This window comes from Trachurus japonicus, chromosome 8 (assembly GCF_045865225.1).
Source record: "Trachurus japonicus isolate A0001 chromosome 8, Traja_1.0".
Classification (NCBI taxonomy): Eukaryota; Metazoa; Chordata; class Actinopteri; order Carangiformes; family Carangidae; genus Trachurus; species Trachurus japonicus.
The window spans coordinates 24,460,512-24,478,145 of NC_140914.1; the positions used below are offsets into that span (position 1 = coordinate 24,460,512).

The window sequence follows — 17,634 nt, forward strand, 5'->3', positions numbered from 1 at the left end:
TCAGGTCTCAAGTAGAGTAGACAACAATGCAACATAGAGTTTCTCCCCTTTCGACTAAAAAGGTGGAGTGTGAAGGTGAAGGTGCAGCTTATTGTGCTTTCCTGTGTCTTTGCAGAAGCTTCCTATTCAGTGTCAGAAGTAACATAGACATTATATTTAAAGATGGATGTAGCCTCCATAACTTCATCCACAGTGAGTTGCTCTGCTGCTGCCATGTCGGCTGTGACTGGCTGATCTAACTCTAACTCCGAGCTAATCCGGGGTGGGGGGATCTGTGGAGCTCAGACGTTGTAGCAGGCAAACAATCACCCACCTGTCACTCAAAGTGGCCACACCCTCAATAATGCAGTAGTGAATTAAGTTTAAACAGGTGAGTTCTATAAAAACATTCACTCCCTGTGCAGTTGTCATGAAGGAGGAAATGAACTGAAGAGATCAAAACCTGTTTGTTTTTTTGCACCAGGCTGTAAACATGTTTATTTCTGCTGTAAAGCTTTAACATGAGAGTCTGTGGGGATTGACTGGAGAGTAACTGCTCCACCAACATTAACATGCCAGTTGGATCAGACACTTTAATATTGGTCCATTAGATTGTTATTTGACATTTTTGTGTGTGCCGCTCAATTTTAATCTCACACATTTACTCCATCGCTCTCAGATCAAACTGACTCTCTCTTCATAGACGCCATCACACTTACTTTCACTAGTCTTGACCTTATATGTTATTTGTGCAGTTTTAAAATGTACCAAGTCTCTGAGTTTTATTCAGCCTTTGAAAAGTTGTTTTGTTTACAGCTGATGCACTCCTCTTTTCAAGTATCAAAAACGGTTTTGTACTTGATTTATGCATTTCACATCCGCGCAGTCGTCTGAGTACTTAATTTAATACAGTTCTGCAATAGATTGTCACTTTTTTTTGGTTTGACATAATTTCTTTGTGGTTGCCAGCATAATATATTATCCATTATCACTCCCAAATATTGATCTTAGACACTCTCTCAGTTTCAACATCACTTACTGTAATTTTACATCTGCTGCCAAAGATGATGAATTTACTCCCATTTAGATTCAGAGGTCGTTTGTTGAAATTGAAGCAAGTTTGAATTATTCTTCCACATCGTCCAAAAGTCCAAAACTGTCAGATTTTCACCATAAATCTACATCATGTGAGTCTGTGCAGGTGAAGCATCGTTTTGAGTTTATTTAAGCTCTCAAAATGATCATGTAAATAGTCATCACCATGCAGCCACTGTCATTTTGGATTTTGCTTCGTTTGTGTTTCTCACACTGAGACAGGTGGAGTTAGAGCTGAGGTGTAGGTGAAGGTGAAGAAGAGATCAAAAAGAAGACAGTCACAGTCTTCACCTCTCTGAGCCCAATGACCTGTGCTATATTTAGCTTCCATAGGAGCTGCCTGGAGGCTTCATTTCCTCTTTGAAGTGTGTTTTCATACCTTGAATTATGAGCTTTCCTTTCCGGGTCAACCCCCTGCCTTACAGGCCTAACACTTGTGTCAGATGGGCTAAGCACTGCACCCAGGGGTGTGTACAGTTCAGTCAGCTGCAACAATTCACTTTGGGCTTTAAACACTCTCTAATCGACATTGGTCCCAAGGTAAGGTCGTTGTCAGTTCTCATACTTCCACCTTGACGAGCGAGCCGCGCTTGTGCTGTGTCTGACTTTGGCTATTTGTTAATGAAGGAGGAGGCAAACGGATCGATGGCACCCCAAAGGTCACAGGTTGAAAACACGCGTCACGTGTCCTTCTTTGTGTGGACACTGAAGTTTGAACAACCTTCACAAGGCACATGCGAGATAATGTGTCTGTGTGTTTTTTTTTCTCCCCCCGCATTAAAACTTTTGCTATTCAATTTACATTAAACTGACCCATTTAATCTATTATATAAAGCCATTTCAGCGACGCCGCCAGTCAGCCTGTGTCTTTAGTGGGCGCTGAGCTGTAAGTGTGGTCACCTGTAATAAACTCCATCACCCTGACTAAAAGCGCTGTAATGTGCCGTCTCCTCCTCACCTCCGCAGATGGATGGTCATTAGGAGGAGGGGCAGTCGTGGGGGGGTGGGGGGGCACATCCGTCTACCTTTCTTTTACACACAGACACACACACATGCCGACAAGGGACATTTCCACATGAATGATCACAGAAATAAGAGAATACGTGCATGAATGCAGACACATGGACACAGGAACACACATCCAGACTGCTTCCATATGCGCACAGTGAGGCTGCACTTATCTCTCCCCCCCCCCTCTCTCTCTCACTCACACACACACACGTGTCACCGTAGTTCAGCCATATCTGCTGTATCTAACAAAACCCGACCCGTATCACTCTCCAGCTGGAATGCAGCCAAAACTACAGTATATGTCACACTCTTAATGGACAGAGATCTGGACTGATGCTCACACACACACACACACACACACACACACACACACACACACACACACACAGAAGGACGTGCCTCGGCACACTCATGGACACTCACTGAGCTCACTGAGGGCCTTTATGCTATTTTCCACAGCTCGGAAAGATCAAAAAGAAAGGAAAAAAAAAATCAATGAACGCTGTGAGAAGATCTACATTTTGTCCTAATTTGATTCTGCCAGTCGGTGTCAGATTTCATGGGCTGCACTGACTTGTGCTGCCCCCGATGCTCTTAATCTAAAATATTAGAGGCAATACACTTGATTACATGAGTTTGGCCTCAGCAGCTGAAGCACATAAAGATGGTGGCACACACACATACACACACACACACACACACACCAGTTGAGACACATACCCGCACACAAACGCATATCCACGCTCACTCATTCTCAATAACACCCACATGGGTCACTTTCATAACACGGAGAGAACAAGTCGTAGGAGGGAGATGGAGAGAGCGAATGGAGAGAGAGAGGAAGTGAGTACACTGCTGGATGGACTTGTTCTCTTCCCCGGGGAGACGTTCGCACATTCAACACACACACACACACACACACACACACACACACACACACACACACACACACACACACAAGCGAAAGCGAAGATGTACATCCATACTTACAAACTGATAGGAGAAACAAGATCGAGAAGTTAAAGATGCACACGCAAACACACACACATACACACACACACACACATACACACACCAGCAGACAAAAAACACTTGGAGAAGTGCAGAGTGGATGTGTAATATTCTCCCTGCCTGTAAAGGTCCACTTCACAGGTGGAGAACAAAGGTTCACTCCCTTCTCTTACTCTGTCTTTTTCCCTTTATGACTCACTCATATGCACACACACACACACACACACACACACACACACACACACACACACACACACACACACACACAAACGGACAGAAACACACTCGCTGAAGCTGAAGCACATACTGGAGCTTTGAGTCACACATGCCTTATTAACTCAGTGAGACAGCCTCGTCCCACTTTACCCCTGTGCTGTAGGGCTATAAAATTTGGGGCTAAATATACTACCTGTGCAGAGGTAGTGGAGAGAGGGAGAGAGGGGGGCAGGTAGAGGGAGGAGAGGCATCGGGGTGGCTATTTCAAGCAGCCATGACCCACTGTGGTAACCCACTTTCTTCCTCCCTCCTTCTGTCTTTCTCCCTCTTTACCTCCCCTGGTGAACATCACAAGTGTCCACTCTGAGCGCTGCTTGTGTGTGTCAGTGTGTGTGTGTTTGGAGAGTGTGTTGGTCTCTACCTGCCGTGCTTCATCTCTTACCTCTCATGTTCATGTTGCTCATTCTGATTCTTTTTTAATGCGAACACGTCTCCTCACCCTGTCCCCTGCTCTGCGCCCGTGTTAGATTTGGTTTCCTACATTTCCCAAAATGCTTTTTGCCATCAAAAAGAGAGAGTGCCTGAGTCAGCTGCCTCATACATGTTGAAGGAGACAGCAGCTGGTGGCACTAACAACTTTTTCCTTTTACTCAGAACAGACTTGTTGATGAAAGGCAGTGTGGTGAGGTTACCTCTTCTACAGCACAGTGGACTTTGTGTAATGTTGTACATCAGTGTAAAATGATGCTAAATGATGTGTCAATCTTTATATATGTAACATTTTAAATGTTGAAACCAAATTAACTTTAAACTTAATAGACACTTGCTCTTTTTTCTTCTCATTATAAGGCCTATAAATGAAGTGATGAGCCAACTCTTTATGCTGCTACTGAGGCTGCTGGGCCACATTGTGTACCTGTTTGCTCTTCCAGTCTGATTATGTCCTAGAACATTACATCCATGGCATCAGACCAAAGTGGATAGCTGGTTAGCAACAGCAACAATTAAAAGAGACAGATGGTGAATCAACAAGGGATCTAAGAAATGAGGTTGGGAACTACAGGTCTAAGGACTTGACACTAAAACCTGATCTTTACTTTAATAGATTGCATTGCTGTTAAGAGGTTTATTCACATTCATTCATTTGTCCGGTGAAATAAGATCTGAACCAGCAACAGAAGTTCTAGGGAAATCGCCAAGTCATTTTCAGCCTTGGTGAGGTGCTCACTATAAATATGTCCAGTTTGTCCCTGTCAAATATCTCAACAAAAATCACTCATATTCACAAAGACGGCACCATCACTTTCAAATGAACTGATTGCCATGATGCTATTTTTATGCTTTTTTTTTTCAAATATAAGCTATTCTTAACTAGAATTTGTTTTTGAATGTTTTTTGTTGCTGCGGTACACAAGACATTCCCCCGGAGGGAAAAACTACATTTTGAGAACAGATTTTTCCTTTAAAGTGATCTCCCTTCATTACCTCACTGTGCTTCAGTAGATTGTCGGCCGTTGGATGAGATGATGGAAGTTGAAATGATGGAAGGTCTTCATTCTCTCTGTTTTCTCCCTCTTGCCTAGGTGGTGTTAAAGAACGCCCACATGGCCGTCGGCTCCTTGACCATCAACGAGGAGAGGTCAGAGGTCATCGACTTTTCCGTCCCCTTCATCGAGACGGGTATCAGTGTCATGGTATCCCGCAGCAACGGCACAGTTTCACCCTCGGCCTTCTTAGGTGAGGAACGCAGTAGCCATCTGTTGGAAACTGAGGGTTGGCGGCAGATATTGGTGAAAGGAAGAGACTCAAGGTCATATTTTGACATATTTATGAATGTTGTAACTATGAGTGTATCATAAAACACAGAAGGGAAACTCAGTTGTGTAGGTTTGTTATCTTTTCTTTCAGTGTATCAGAAAGCTGTTATCATTATTACACCAGCTGTTTAAGTCTTGTCCAGTAATGCTTCCATTTTCTGGTTGCATTGTGTTGAATTGCATGTTTAGACCCTATGTGCAGAAGGGGTGGAGATCTGGTGAATATTTCCAGGAAGATCTGCTATGATAAAGACAAACACATCTTACATCACATTGACAAATACTTTGTATCTACATGTTGACGTTTCGCTGTTTTGACTTAGAAATCAGTGTCAGATGGATCTTTGTCTGGTCATTTCAGGTTCACCTCCATCACCTCTAAAAGTTGAGTTAAAAGTGTTTTGTTGGACAAACCAGGAGATTAGAGCCCAGTTTTAATACATTCATACCATGGAGTACATGAGAATATGACTAACTGTGTATTTAATCTCTTTTCCACTCCCTGTCTCTTTGCCCTCTTATATTTCCCACTCCCACTCTCTTTCTCTCTTTTCTCTTACTCTTCCTTCCTCTTCTCAATCTGGCGCACTACATTTGCATATCTCTCTTGCCCTCTTCCTCTCTCTTGCTTCATTTTCGCTTCCTCTCTTTCTCTTTGCCGCCCTCACTCTTTTTTTCCCTTTTCCTCCCGCTATCCCGATGTCCCTCGCCACTTCCTCATCTTCTTCCTCCTCACATCCTCCTTTCCCCCCTCTCTTCTCTTTTCCTTATCTCCACCCGTCCACACGCTCTCCCTCAATCCCTCCCCTCCCTTGTTTCCCTCTCCTCTCTTCCCTCTCTCTTCCCTCCAGAGCCCTTCAGTGCGGATGTGTGGGTGATGATGTTTGTGATGCTGCTGCTGGTGTCAGCAATGGCTGTGTTTATATTCGAGTACTTCAGCCCTGTGGGCTACAACCGCTGTCTGGCTGACGGCAGAGGTGAGAGGCCTCAGCTCAACACACACAGAGACACTCACATACACACAGGCATGGTACCCACACTACTGTTTGAGGATATAGATGCAAATAAATGCAGAACACACCAGATGGGAGGGCGCGATAGGTTGAATTTAGCAGTGAAATTATGCCTCTGCAACATGTGACGTGATGTTTTACTGTGGGAAAACTAAAAGTTAGAGTTGCAGCTCTCTAAGCCGTGTGTGAATCTGTTTTGCATTTCCATGTGTTTGGTTTTGCAAAAAAAGTTTCCATTGTCAGTGTGCACAGTCCATTTTGTAGGATATGTGAATTTCTGTATCTACATAACAACAGCATGTCACTGCAGTCATATTGAACACAGTCAGCTCAGAGCACAGTTAATGGTCATCAGGTTTAATCCAGAACATATTTGCCAAAGCAGATGAGTTGTCCTGTATATACTGTAGGTGTATAGGAGACAGGATTGTATCTTGATGAACGGTCTCAGTGACTCTGAGATTCATACTTCAAGGAAAACTGGTAACCAAAGCAAATACATGTAATGACATATCACTTTCTTTTGACATCACTCTTTTTTTCTTCTTCTTCATTTTTCACCATTTGCCATAATTGATAAATGAAATGTTGGACAAGAATGCTGGTGTCTTTTACACACTCACCAGTGTTTAGTTCCCTGCTGGGACATTTTCGAGGTTTCAGATTTTCTGAATTGGCGTCTAAAAGGGAGGATGTTGAGCAGCCAACTTGACTGATGACTTGGATGTGAGGCAGCCACCAGCACGTGAAAGCACTACAATAGTTTTGGCAAAGAGAAAAAAATCCAATGGTGGTATTTTGGGTCCAAATCAAGCCAATTTTTATCTGTCCAGGGATGAAAACATGAAATACTTTCATCTTAGCTGGTGAGGTTTGATGAGGATCCAAAGTCTGCAGAGAACATGGCAGCGGGCAGTTTAATCCTTTAGTCAGAGAGTGTTCGATGAGTAATGCACCAACCAGTAATTTTCTCTAAACAAGCAAGCGCAGGTACAGAAGCGTTGCAGGTTAATGTCTGTCTGTGGATCGGCTTGTATGAATTGTCTTTTTGCACAAAGATGACAGAGACACAGACACACAAACACTGCCGGCCGCCTCCACATATAGACCAGCCATCACTGCTGACCCAATGACTTCATTCTCTGCTCCTCCTCTTCATCCTCTTCCTCCACGCTGCTCTCTTTTTATCATTTACAGGTGTGTCTCACTGCTTTGGTTTCAACACACCTTTAGTGCTGCCTCCTTCACAGCGGATCAGTCATTTGCATTCATTTCCATATTTCCCAAAATCACATGTCAGCGCTGACAGCAAGGGGCTAGTTTTGTGTTAGATCTCCCTCACCAAAAAGATAAGAATCAAAAAAAAAAAATCAATGTCTTCCCACAACTCTGTCTCTGATGCGGCTATATATAGACAATGGCTATCTTTTTTCATCCCTCTCATCCTTCATCATGTTCTGGAGGAGATGTAGCCCTCCCTAAAGCGCTGTTCTCTTCTGTGTGCCTCTTGTTTTATCTGCTTGTAGCGCTGTGGGAGTTTGGTATCATGAGGAGTGCAGATCGAAGTTTGGACTCAAAGGATTCAATGTAATAATGTATCAATGGCTTGACCGCTTATTTGCAAAGTCTTTGCCCAATTCATTTTACTGTACCCACTTTCTTGCAAATTCACAGAAATATTTGGCACGATAAAGTCAGTTTGTCCAAGAACAAAAGACTCATAAAACAATACACGCCCACATGCTTGCACACACACTCTCTCTCTTTCTCCCTCTCTCACACACATATACACACACAAACATTATGAACAAAGTCCTAATCACAGCCTGAAAGCTGGAATGAACCAGTCGGTTCGTGGATGAATGAAATCAACACAGTTCCTATGTAAATAAAATGTGTATCAATTGCATTCACAGCTGTAATTTCTGTAGGCAGTTTTAAAAAGTAAATCTTCCCCTTATTGAGTGTTATGAGTTTCAGTTGTTGTCAAAACTGTTGATGGATGGTTGGTGGATAAACAAGAATAAACTTGAAGTTTGTGTATTGTCAATGAAAGTGACCTAAAGCAACAAAAAAGAGTCAAAAACCATGTTAACAGCTCAAAATGCTAACGGCACAATAATATGCTCACCAAGCTAGAAAGCTATTGTTTATCATATTCATTTTGTTAGCATGCTAACTTTTGCAAACCAACACTTAAAACAAAAAACTGAGTTAGGTGGGAGTGTCACCAGACATTACTCTGCTGCTTTGCATCATGAAGTATCAAATAGCATGGGATGGCACAGGATAGACTTAAAGTTAACACTGTAACACTGATCAGTGAATCAGTATGTTTCCCTTCTAAAGCAACTTGAACATGAGAATTACATATGACATTCATTTTCCTTCTCCTAAATAAAACTGTTCAGCTGGAGCCCATGAGTAAAACCAGTCCAGTTGTGTGTCCCAGGCACTAGTTCAGAAACCAAAGCGGATCTGTTACATATTCTGTAACCATGACTGTTTCTTTCAGAGCCTCACGGCCCTTCCTTCACTATCGGTAAGGCCATCTGGCTGCTGTGGGGTCTGGTCTTCAACAACTCTGTGCCAGTGCAGAACCCCAAAGGCACCACCAGTAAGATCATGGTGTCAGTCTGGGCCTTCTTTGCTGTCATCTTTCTGGCCTCTTACACTGCCAACCTGGCTGCTTTCATGATCCAGGAGGAATACGTGGACCAGGTAACTGGTCTCTCAGACAAAAAGGTAAGATGGAGGGTTTTTCTACGATCGTGTTCCAGAGCCACACTCTTCTAATCTCTGTCTTCTCATCTGTATCTCAAGTGTGTAAAGAAGATGTTTTACATGCCTCTCTCTCTGAACTGCTCTGTCTTCTGGGTTTAGTTCCAGAGTCCCAATGACTTCTCGCCTCCGTTTCGGTTCGGCACCGTCCCAAATGGGAGCACAGAGAGGAACATCAGAAACAACTATGCAGAAATGCACGGCTACATGACCAAGTTTCACCAGAGAAACGTCAATGAGGCTCTGCAGAGTCTTAAGGCGGGGTGAGGACCTGCACAGTGATGTAGGGCTGTGGTTAATTTAGTTTAGTCATTTTAAAACCACTGTAAAACCATTAGCTTTGACCAGCTGACTGTTGCAATTCCAACAAAAAAGATTTAAACATTACACCGATTTTACACACCAAAATGAATTTAAAGTTGAAAAGCTTTAAAGTCAAACCCCTGATAGACAAAGAATAATTCAAACTGTCATCTTGAGATATTAACCAGTGCCTTTTTGTGCATGTTTAGTTTAGAGAGCAAAATAAATCTGGCTCATGTTTGGGTTGCGTGCTTGTTTCCTTTTGGGCCAGGGTACACAGTCTACGGTCTAAATCTACGGCTTGTTCTGGCCCGTGTTCAGCATGATTCAGATTTATTTCCACATCTGGACCAATTCTGGCACACACACAGAAAATATCCTGGCAATACGGAAAGGTCACAGCCAGAATCTGTCCAGGTGGGAGAATATATGGGCTGTAATCGGGCCAAAGACCAAGGCATATGTTGGGCTGGCAATTTCATTCTGTTAACAGGGTTGATATATAATCCTGCTCATTTTTACTATTTATACGTATTCGAGGGTTGAAATCAATTTAATTGTAGCAGCTGTTGTAGCTTTTAAGGAAGTTTGCAGCAACGAATACTAGTGCCTATGAGCACGATCTTGAAAATATGGGAAAGGAATTAATTCATGATTTGGTCGTCATGTACTGAAAAAAAAAAGCAAATTGTGATGAGAAAGGGTTAAAAAATAATCAATGCAACAGTGTCTTGTTTAGGTCTGTTCTACTTGTTTTCATGTAAACATATTGTACTGTAGCTGAAAAACTCCAGTAATACTTGGACTCCCCCTCTTCAGTTTTTGTCGAGTGTGCCTTTTCGCCAGTCTGTGTGCCAGCTCCAGCCTTTGGCAAACCAAGTGGAAGTCTATTACACTTATCAGCAGCTTAGTGCTATTTAGCAGGTTAATTGGAATGTTGTAGCAGTGATGTCTGACTCCTAAGTGCTAATTAATTGTAACCTATCTCTCTCTCTCCCTCTGTCTCTGCCTTTCTCCCTCTGTCTCTTTTTCATTAGCAAACTAGACGCATTCATTTATGATGCGGCCGTCCTGAACTACATGGCTGGCAGGGACGAGGGCTGCAAGCTGGTGACCATTGGCAGCGGCTACATCTTCGCCACCACGGGGTACGGCATCGCCATCCAGAAGGAGTCGCTCTGGAAGAGACATGTGGACTTGGCCATCCTGCAGCTCTTTGGAGACGGTGAGACAGTGCGCCGCTCTCTTTTCATTTCTTCGTTTATTCATAGATACTGCACAGCTTAATGCCATCAGTGAGCAGAGACTCTGTCGTGCATGCAGCCGCACTGATGTGATGAGCTGTATATTTAATTACTCGACGATGCACCAGATAGTCACTGAGATAATACTCTACTTTGCCGGGGAAGGAGGCTGATTGACAGCCCTGTAGCAAACACTCAAGGTTCATTTCCAATGTGGTCCTTATCTTATTTGCTTTGGCAACAGTTTACTGTTTGTAATGATAACATGGTACTCAGCAAGTTAACGGCTGAAATCTGGCAAGAGTTAATCTAAACCACTATATTGAGAGTTAGTCAAAGTCAAAGTAAAGTCTGACGGATCTGCAGATAGTTTACCATTGTGAGACAATCTCAGATCTGAGCGATGAACTCACTGAGTACAGCGTCATTACAGCCGTCATACTAGTGACCACGTATATGTAAATAAGCCAATTAGCAGCTCTTGATTTGCTCAGTTTGCCCACAAGTTTATTTGTTATCTATATCATTGTAAAGCACAATATTTGCAAGAATAGCTATGCTTAACTTATGCAAAACAAGGTTAGTCATACTTAAGGTTTCACCCACACCCATCTGTTCAGAATAAGAACTAGCAGAGGGAGGAGAAACTCAATAGTTTGTTGTAAGGAATTTGTGTGTGGGACTGAAATTTTAGTGTTTAATTGGCTCTGCAAGTCAAAAGTACAGTAATCTCTCTCTCTCTCTCTCTCTCTCTCAAACATCCAGTGCAGAAAGAAAAGGTGCTGCTTGAAAATATAAGTTGAGATTTAGCTCCACCGTGGGGGCCATATGCTTTATGATCACGCTCGCCTTTATGGGAGACTGTTCAAGCTCTCCAGGGCTTGTTCTTTTGAAACACACTTCATTCCTGTCAGCTCTGGCTGGAGCATTAATGAATCTCAGAACGAGCACGGAATGAAATGAAATGTGTTCAAAATGTCCATTCCTAACCCATAGAGTACATGCTTTATGGTTTTCAAGCAAAAACTCCTCATCGTAAACAAGTCAAAATGTCACGGACAGCGGCCGCTCATCGAGTTTATCGACTTTAACACTCTAATTTCACAATGTCCAGCTTTGATATACAGCTCAATTCAAAATGGGAAATGTAATGGAAGTTTGGCTTCTGTGTTGTAGCTAGTTTATTTGGGCGTGGGCCAGCGTGTTGTGAGCATCCTGAACCAAGGGCCCTCCGGGGCCCACTATAGTGCGTCCCAGTTAGGGGTGCCAGCATTGCTCCTGGTGTATTTCAACAGCGTGTGTGCATGTGTTTGTGAGTTTGTGTGTGTGTATATGTGTTTGTGCACGTGTGTGTGCGTGCGTGTGTGCGCACATGTGAATATGGGTCATGCTTCTGAAATGAGAGTGCCTTTGTGTATAAGAGAGAGGAGTGTATGTGTGTGTGTGCTACAGAGATAAAGAGAGAGCAGTAGAGATTCTGACTATTTGTGACACAGGTTTATTTTTATTAACCTACATACAGTTCAGTTAGTTCAGAGTTGTGTATGTGTGTGTATTGTCTCTGCCTTATTGATTATAGGTTTGATTATTTATGACAAAAAAACTTTTTCAAATGTGTATGGAAGACTCAGGTGTGTGTTTGTGTATGTTTTTTGTATGAGCACATGATGTGTATATGTGTGTGCTTGAATATGGGTCGGCTTGTAACACTCCCCCTGTGCCTCTGCAACAACATTCATACACGAACCGAGCGGCCCTGTCTCGCCCCTCACAGGATTTCAATGTCACTTTGCCACATCTCACCATCCACTCCCCTCCTGGTGGCCTAGAAAGTGATCAGACTCACGTGGAAAGCCCAGTGGCCTGGTGCGAAGGCTGGGAGGGGGTCTGGCTACCTTGACGCAGACAGGAGCAAAAAATATATCACAGCTGTCGTGAAAAAGAAACTGCAGTTTTGATTGGTTATTTACTAATTAGCTGTTGGATGGAAAGTTTTAAAGTCACTGAGCTCAGTTTAATGACTCTTTGCCCTTGAAGTCAATGAAATGCCTGTTGCATCATTTCAGAGATAGCAGACGTCAGTTTGAAAATAATGAGACTTTTCCCTCAGTAAGAAGAAGCAGTAGAAGGGTTTAACTCCATCTGACTTTAAAGTCTAAACCATTCTCATTAGTAAATGACTGAATTGAATACTTTTATCTATTAGAGTAGGTAATGTGGGTAGAGGTAGGAGGAGGGAAACTGGAACCAAGATGACAGCCAATAAAAAGTCATAGCAAAAAGCACAAAATGATTTTATTTGATGAACAACATCAGACATTTTACAACTGTCCAATATGATTGATTCATTCTCATCAGTTCAATCTTCCAGTGTCTTTTATTTTACTGCCCCTACATTGTCATACACAGAGGAAGGGAGATAGTTAAAAACTGAAAGGAATTGTTTTGGTCAACTACGCGCATTTGTTTTTGAGTGGATGAGAAGATTTGCATCACTCTGACATAAACTTGAAGCTGCTGACTGCAGCTGCTTAGTTTAGCTTAGCATGAAGAAATACCTTAGTGTGGTGGAAAATTGCTCTGATGGGTATTCTCCTTGTAATAAGTGGTAACATAGTCTTTGAAGTAGTTGTAGTAAGACCATGTGCACAAATAGCAAATGGTTGTTCTTATAGTTGAGGTTTTCAATAATGAAGCTCATGAAATGTTGTAATCGTCCTTTTCACAGAAGATATTTTAACATACAGAAAACACACTGGTGTCCTGCCCTCAAATCCAGTCACAGACAGTTTTGCCTTCTCACACAATGCATACTCTGACTTTCTATTGTCAGATGATAAATTAACAACATAAAACATCACATGAGAACGAACACAAAATGGTCGCAGTCACCATTTCTCTCTTAATCAGCAGATATGACTGGAGGCTGTTGCATGCCTGTGTCTGCGTGTTGTTGCCAGCATGCATGCACGTGTGCGGTGCCTCTGCTTGAGTTTGTATGCTGTGGAGCGGCGTAGTTGTCGCTCACAGGCCAGCCAGCGCTCCGGTGCAGGAGTCACGCTGACGTGCGGCGACAGCGGCTGAATGTATGATTAATTAAGCGAGGCCTGTCCTGCCACAGTCGGCTTTGATAGAGAACAGCTCGTGATGAAACAGAAGGTGACCCACAAAGAGACCACAAGCTCAGGGACCAGCATCAGACACATGGGCAGCCGCTCGAACGCACACACACACACACACACACAAACACACAAACACACACACATGCAAACACCTGTTCTTTATCATTTGCATAGATCCCCACACTTTATTTAGATGCGTGTTTAAAAACCACAGACGCACAGGTAATGACAGAGATTCAGATCAGATGAATGAAATGAACATGTGACCAGGAGCATGTGTGTGTTCCTGTCGATATGAAGCCTGAGCTGAGTTTCACTTCTAACTCTCTTGACTCCCCTTCCATCCCGCCTGCCCGCCATCTCTCCTCCTCTCTTCTTCTGTTGCATCATCTCTCCATCCCTCGTGTCCTCCAATACCCATCCTCTTATTACATCATATCCCTCCTTTCTACTTCATATTTTACATTCCTTCCCACTTTTTTCTCACCCCTTTATTTCAATTCCCACACGAATTATAAAAACACCGCTCCCCATGTCGTCATCGTGCCCCCATCTTCTGCCTTGTCTCCTTTTATTCATCTGTCCATCCCTATTCCTCCTCCATCTCTTTACCATTTCTCTCTCTTGCCCCCTCATCCACCTCTCCCTGCCTTCTTCTCTCCCCATACCATCTGTTTCTCCTTTCATCCTCTCATTCTCCTTCTTCCTTGTCCTCCCTCACTCCTGCCTCTCTGCGTCATTACATTTCCTCAGGTGAGATGGAGGAGCTGGAGTCCCTGTGGCTGACTGGGATCTGCCACCACGAGAAGAACGAGGTGATGTCCAGCCAGCTGGACGTGGACAACATGGCTGGCGTCTTCTACATGCTCGGTGCGGCCATGGCTCTGTCGCTCATCACCTTCATCTGTGAACACTGGTTCTACTGGCAGCTTCGCTTCTGCTTCATGGGCGTCTGCTCCGGCCAGCCCGGCTTCGTCTTCTCCATCAGCAGGGTGAGAAATGACTAGAAAACACAGCTTTTGTTCACATTTGAAGCAGATGTGTTGATGTGGATGGTGCAGCATAATTACCCGTGTTAATCAGCTTGCCACGGCTTGTACTTTCAGATTTACAGATTCAGATAAAGTCTGTTCAAGACAGAGCCAAAACACTGGCGCTGACACATATAACACATAGCTAGTGTTTCCAAGCATCAAAATCAAGCGTAAGCCCAGTACATTCACACTTTTCTACCTGGAGCACTTTCCAGATTGTGCTGTGGCTGATATAATAAACCAGTTAGTGTCTGTTGTGTTTGGATGAAAAGGACACCAGGATGTCTTTGGAGGCGATCCCTGTTTATATGCTGACAAATAAAACTGAATAGCACAAAAATCCTCCGGTCACTTGATCATCCACTCAGCCCCCACACAAATGAAACAACACAATATATTACATGGAGCACAATAACAGAAGGAGACGAGGAAAGGTGGGAAACCACACATTAAAGCAACAGAAGCTTCCATCCAAACTTCCACACATCCCTCAGCAACTACTCTGCCTCCTTTGCCAAAGTTTCAACTAAAGGTGGTAACTTTTTGCACGCGTTTAAATTGCTCGGAGAATGAGATGAAGAAATCCTGACATTGAAAGTTTGTTTACACAATCTGAGATGCCATTTTGGGCTCAACTCCAGCCCCGTGAGAGCTGATGATTACTGTGAGAACTCCGACAGGCTCAGCACTTCACTTGTGTTTTATGTGATGGTTTTTGCCTTATTTCATTAAGTTTGGTTTTTATCATCAGGCAGGGACAGGAAGGAAATACTAAAAACATCCAAATAGGTTCAATTAACCTCTTTCTCACTGAATCCTCCTTGTCACCTTCATCCCTCCATCATCAGCTCTGCTCTCTCCAGTGTCTCTGTAATGACAGGGCTGGACTCCTCAAGGCTTTAGACGTGTGAACACTGTGAGTGAGCTTGCATCTACGTGACTAACCAAACCAAATTGTCACATCCGGAGCGTCAACCGATACCGGAGCTCTCTTTTTGTTTTGTTTTGACGCTTAGGCCTTCTTGACTTCCATGAGGTAAATATTTACAAAATGTTGAGCCGAAATCAATATTTCACTCAACTAAAATCAGCCACAGAACCGGTGAGGGTAGATTACCGGATCCCAGGGGACCAAAGTCACCCCGAGGTATTTGATTTGCATTCCAATTGTTTTGACATGGCTCCAGTGTAATTCACTGTGTGCCTCTGAAGGTGAACCGCTGCGGGCTAAACCACGTGGCTAATTTACAGCACAGAGCCGCACACTGCCGCTCTCTCTCTCCTTCCATTTGATATGCTGCCGTGGTGCCGCCGCTGCTTGTGCCAAGAAAGAGGTGCTACAGGAAAAAAAAAAAAAACACAACATAACATTTTCCCCTCCCTGCTCTAATATTACGCTCCAGTGCCCAACTTTGATTATTTTGTATGGTGTTAATTTTATGTCGTTGCTGTTGCCTTGTTTATGGTTGTGTGTGCGCGTGTCTGTGTCTGTTTGTGTAGAAAGAGTATAAAATACCAGTTGCTAAAATGTCAGTTGACTTCTCATTTCCAAAGACAGGCTGCTTGGTGTTGTTTTTGATTATCACACCATTATAATTTGAATGGGAACTGGATCTGGGAGCAATTACGCTTTGTATAACATTCAGTGATTGGTCTCATTTACAGAAATTACCTCTGTCTTTGCTACAATGTGACAACACAAATGAACACTGTGTGTCCACAAATAAAGCCAAACGATTCACCATATTAGAATATTCAAGGAGGGGGGGGTGGAGTATTATCTAATGTGCATTTGCATACGTAGCACAGAGCTCAGGCATTACAAAACAACAACGGTGGAAATTATCATTTATTATCTTTACACAATCCTTGGCCACAGCTTCACATTGTCTCCCTCTCGTTTGCTGGAGCGTTGTCTCTCCAGCCTCGGCCGCTTCCCCCCCTTTTTTTCTTCTCTTCTTTCTTGCGCTGCCACTCAGATTGATTCCGCTTTTTTAATTTCACAGCATAATCCAATAAACTTTATTGTTATTGCCGCAATTAACATTTAGGCCCGGCAGTGTAAAAAATGAGACATCTGTCACGGTCGGCGTGAGTCACGTGGCTTCAGTCACGGCTTCACGGTTGGTTAAACGCTCCCTCCCTCAGAGGGGCTTGGCAGCTTTGTGAGCGGCTCTCCTCTGGCTACCTGCTCCTCCCGGTCCCACCTGCAACACTGAAACAAATTAATTATATTGATTTAAAAAGCCTCTAATGACTTTAGAACAGTAAATGTATTAGAGGTTTAATCAACCCTCTTCTCACAGCCCTCACATCACATCATGCTTATGTTCGTTCACATTTAGCACCATATACCTCCACCAGTATTAGATATAAGCTGCTGCGTGTACAGTAGATGCGCTGTACGCAATGGTACACAGTGGGCTCCTGGTTATTTGTTGATTTCCTGCCTCTCTGTACCAGTGTAATCACTTATAGATTTTACTGTGATCCCTGGTGGATTGAAAATTCTTCGGAACCCTCAGGCCCCAATTATTGCTATTCACACACTCCTTCCAAATTACCAGCTACTGTAGCACCAGGCAGGCAGTAGTTTGCCAACTGTTACAATATGTGGGCATGTGGAGTAGACAAAATCTGCCGTTGAACACGAAGCAGCTATCACTTTGTTAAATGTCCAAGATTTGATGCACTACAGTATTAACTCTGTCCGGCTGAGTGTGGTATATTAGTGCGCGTTTGTCCGACAGAAACAGCTTAAAATGCACACAAATCTTCACTCTGACCTTGCGGCCCCGACACCGTCACTGCTCAGTACAGCACAGTCTTGGCGTCTATGCAGGTGGAAACCTAATGGGGAAAGATAATCCTCAGATTAAGGTGGATGCTCGAGGAAAAAAATTCCGCCCAAGATGCGATTATGTCACAGATCTCACGGGAGGGGAGATCAGTGACAGATTCAACAACAGGTGGGCTGTAATCAGGACAATAAAAGAAGAAAAACAAAA

At 43.4% G+C, this 17,634-nt stretch overlaps 1 protein-coding gene across 3 annotated transcripts in view; it reads left to right on the plus strand.

Annotated features, from left to right (window-relative positions):
• grin2ba (glutamate receptor, ionotropic, N-methyl D-aspartate 2B, genome duplicate a) overlaps window positions 1–17,634 on the plus strand; it is a 122,114-nt gene that overhangs the window by 95,018 nt on the left and 9,462 nt on the right. For all 3 annotated transcript variants that reach the window (XM_085784865.1, XM_085784867.1, XM_085784868.1), the window contains 6 exons: window positions 4,896–5,049; window positions 5,981–6,106; window positions 8,658–8,887; window positions 9,026–9,186; window positions 10,264–10,451; window positions 14,346–14,584. In XM_085784865.1, the coding sequence (XP_085640991.1) occupies window positions 4,896–5,049; window positions 5,981–6,106; window positions 8,658–8,887; window positions 9,026–9,186; window positions 10,264–10,451; window positions 14,346–14,584 (1,098 nt within the window). The remainder of the gene's footprint in view (window positions 1–4,895; window positions 5,050–5,980; window positions 6,107–8,657; window positions 8,888–9,025; window positions 9,187–10,263; window positions 10,452–14,345; window positions 14,585–17,634) is intronic.